General features: G+C 42.1%; 1 protein-coding gene across 1 annotated transcript in view; it reads left to right on the forward strand.

Moving 5' to 3' along the window:
* plcd1a (phospholipase C, delta 1a) overlaps nucleotides 1-3,450 on the forward strand; it is a 14,541-nt gene that overhangs the window by 5,798 nt on the left and 5,293 nt on the right. Inside the window, exons 3-5 of the mRNA XM_017406435.3 lie at nucleotides 2,713-2,941; nucleotides 3,026-3,155; nucleotides 3,240-3,448. Coding sequence (XP_017261924.1) covers nucleotides 2,713-2,941; nucleotides 3,026-3,155; nucleotides 3,240-3,448 — 568 coding nt within the window. The remainder of the gene's footprint in view (nucleotides 1-2,712; nucleotides 2,942-3,025; nucleotides 3,156-3,239; nucleotides 3,449-3,450) is intronic.

Consider the following 3,450-nt stretch of genomic DNA (forward strand, 5'->3'; position numbering starts at 1 on the left):
CATTTAGCTTCAAACACTGTTTAAAAATGTAGTGTTGATTTTCTGATGTCACTTTTTACAACATTTAGATTTAACATTTAACATTTAGATTTAACATTTAGCATTTAGATTTATATTTAGTATGTAGCTGTAACAATTACATGCAACTAGCTAAATGTTGTAAAAAGTGACATCAGAAAATCAACACTACATTTTTAAACAGTGTTTGAAGCTAAATGTGACAAAATTTAGGCATGGATTTTTAGCACAAGCTCCCTTTACAAACGGCGCCCCATACACATCTGCTGCAAGCTGTGCCGTAGAGGAAATCCTATCCAGACTGCAGCTATAGATCAGTTTCATACCCAACAATCATTGTTTCCTTATTCCATTCATCTCCTAGTAACAATTTATTACATTTAACGTAAAGTTTAAACACAAGGAGTTGTATGTTGCTTTAGTTAAACCCACTGAATATAGAATTAGAGCTGTTTAGGTCTTTTAGACTCCCTAATCTCCCTAAAAACTGTAATCAGATCGAAAGTAGAGATGTGCTTGTACGCTGCAGCCGTGTTCAGGCGGTCAAAGTTAGACGCCAAGCGAAGATGAGAAGATAATCTCGTGCACCTCTCAGTCAGCTCCGACGTAAAGAAATCTGGTCTGACGGTAACGCCGCCTCATCAGATGAGATGCTGACTAACCAGTACGGAGTTATCCAACAGTTTTTCCTCATTAATCCTGTTTATCTTTCCCTTTCCTACACTTTTGTTAACCTGAATGTAAGTCTAGCTAACCCTCCGACAGCTGAAGCTTTATTTCTTCTCCTTTGAAGAGGAGAGTTTGAGAAGAACTTTGTCACAAAGCCCTCTTTGTCTGATATTCCCTCTGGTATTCCAGCTATGCTTTGTGTGGCTCGGAACGACGTGACTTGTGATGTTTTTCCAACGAGGATCTCTGAAACGGCTCCAGTTTGTTTTACTTTGTTGGAAATGATGTGGCCGCGCAGAGGAAACCGACTCCGACGCTCCTCCTTTTCTGGGATCAAGGTGTTTTTTCCAGATTTGTTTTTTTTTTTTCTCGTCCTAAAAGTTTCTGAATCTCCGCGTTAGCGCCGATGCTCTTCCATATGCTAAAAGTGAAAACGGCAAGACTGTCTTTGGTTGGGATAACATCACGCGGGTCAGAGCATGCCGCTCTGAACATTAAGCCTCTCGACAAAAGAGCCGGGCCCCGGTGAACGGGCTGAAGTTAGTCTGAGTCAGTGGGTGATGCTGCTCTGCTTTATGAACTCATGGGAGCTTATAAGGAAGAAAACAAGCGACTGGTTGGTTTTCCGTGAAAATAACAAAGTTTTCAGCAGAAAACGACAAAATGAGTCCAGCTCTTGTTCCTCAAAAGACTCTTAAATCCTAAAACTATTCAGGGAAAATGGCTTAATTTACGTTTTGATGGATGATTTGTTTGGATACTCATGTTTTTTATTAGTTTTTTTACTTCTTCAACAAAATTCTCCCCCAAACCATCATTTTCTTTCACCATCTTTAGCTCCTGTTCCTTTTGAGGCCACTCAGTAATGTTCTGCTCTCTAATTGCCTCGTTAGGTTTCAGTGCTGAAACACAATCAAACCAAATATTTTATTGCACAGGTTTGAACGCATCAGTGAAGTTAAAGGAACATCGTTGAGCAGAGTTAGGTCATATTTAGCGGATAGATCACTGTTTTGTTGTAAATGGAGCAACAAAATTAGTCATGGGGTTCCACAGGGCTCTGTGCTCGGGCCGATGTTTTTCACCTTTTACTTGCTTTGTTTAGCTAACGTTATATGCATCAAAATGTAAAATCTGTACTTTTTTTCTGCTTCTAAATGATAGTAACTCAGAGGTTGTTGTCTTTGGACAACATCTGTGTGCTGCATGACAGCACTGTGGCGCTGTTCGGATGAATTAATGATCAGAATATCATTCTTTTTATCTATTGTACAATATAAAATACTATAATAATATAATGTCTCAGAATGGTGCAGGAAAAACTAGGTTTTGTTCATTACTGTAGACAACATTTTACAACTTAATAAATAGCTTTAAGCTGTTCACATCCTGGTGTTTTCAGTATTGTAGTTGTTTCCACCTTAAAGAAACGAAACCACAGAGAACTACTGATTCACTGGCACAAAACAAGCAATGATGGGTGTTTAAAAGTACACATAATAGAAAAAAAAATTGGTCTAATTTCTAGTTAATGTGGTAAATTGTTAGCTATTTCCTAATAAAACCTCTCCCGTGATCCCGGTGTGATACAAAGCGTTAGAGTTAAGCGTCTTTTTGTGAGTCAGAGCCACATAAGCGGACTACTGCACAAAAACAAAAGCCGTCTCGCTCGTGTCTTCACACCGACACGGTATGAGAACATTTCTTTGTTGTAATCACCGAGAAAGGCATGAACGAGGAAGGACTGCGCACCAACTGATAACCCATATATGGTACTTCTTATCTTGATGATGAGAGTCCCGAATTACAAAAGAAGTCATCAATGTTGGACTCAGATGTGATAAGTTGGATCGAGATGTTTTATCTACATATTATGTTTGAATCCCTGAAACACGGTGAGGACGTAGGTTGATTTTTCGCCACCTGCTAACATGAAAGCCAAAGAAACATTTAGATCGTTTTTGGCTTCTCTGGTTGTTATCTGAAGCCTGACTCTGACGAATCTGCTCTTCACCCCCCGAACAGTCCCCATCGACGACATCGAATCGGTGCGGCGGGGCCGTCAGTCCGAGGGGCTGAAGAAATACACGGAGGCCAGCGTCGAAGAGCGGTGCTTCTCCATCATATTCCAGGGGCACAGGAAGAACCTCGACCTGATGGCGAGCTCCAAAGAAGAAGCCAACCGGTGGGTCACCAGCCTGGAGAAGCTCATGAACAACATCCGCAACCTCAACCACAAGCAGAAGAGCGAGCAGTATCCTTAAAGCAGCCTTTTGGTGCGCCAGAGCTTTTTCCTTTTTCCTGTTGTGCGAGCCAGATCCTTACATCTGAATGCCAGCTGGCTCATCAACTGCATGCGAAAAGCAGACAAGAACAAGGACAACAAGATGTCCCTGAAGGAGTTGAAGCACTTCCTGCGGCAGGTCAACATCGAGGTCAGCGAGGTCTATGCCGAGGAATTTTTCAAGGTAAAATAAATAAATAAATAAATAAAAGGTTTGTTGGTTTGATCCAACCTTCGGTCCGGTTTCATTGAGCGTTTCGTTGCGCAGAAATGCAACAAGTCAGAAGGACGTTACTTGGAGGGCGAAGAGATAAAGCACTTCTATGACCTGCTGACGCACCGCGAGGAGATCGAGGTGATATTTCAAAGCTACGCCCAGTCGGACGGCCAGATGAGCGCCCGGGACCTCATGAACTTCCTGCTGAACGAGCAAAGGGAGCAGGCGACGGCAGAGAGCACCCTCCGGCTGATCGAGAAGT

Source organism: Kryptolebias marmoratus, linkage group LG21 (genome assembly GCF_001649575.2).
Source record: "Kryptolebias marmoratus isolate JLee-2015 linkage group LG21, ASM164957v2, whole genome shotgun sequence".
NCBI classification, from domain to species: Eukaryota; Metazoa; Chordata; class Actinopteri; order Cyprinodontiformes; family Rivulidae; genus Kryptolebias; species Kryptolebias marmoratus.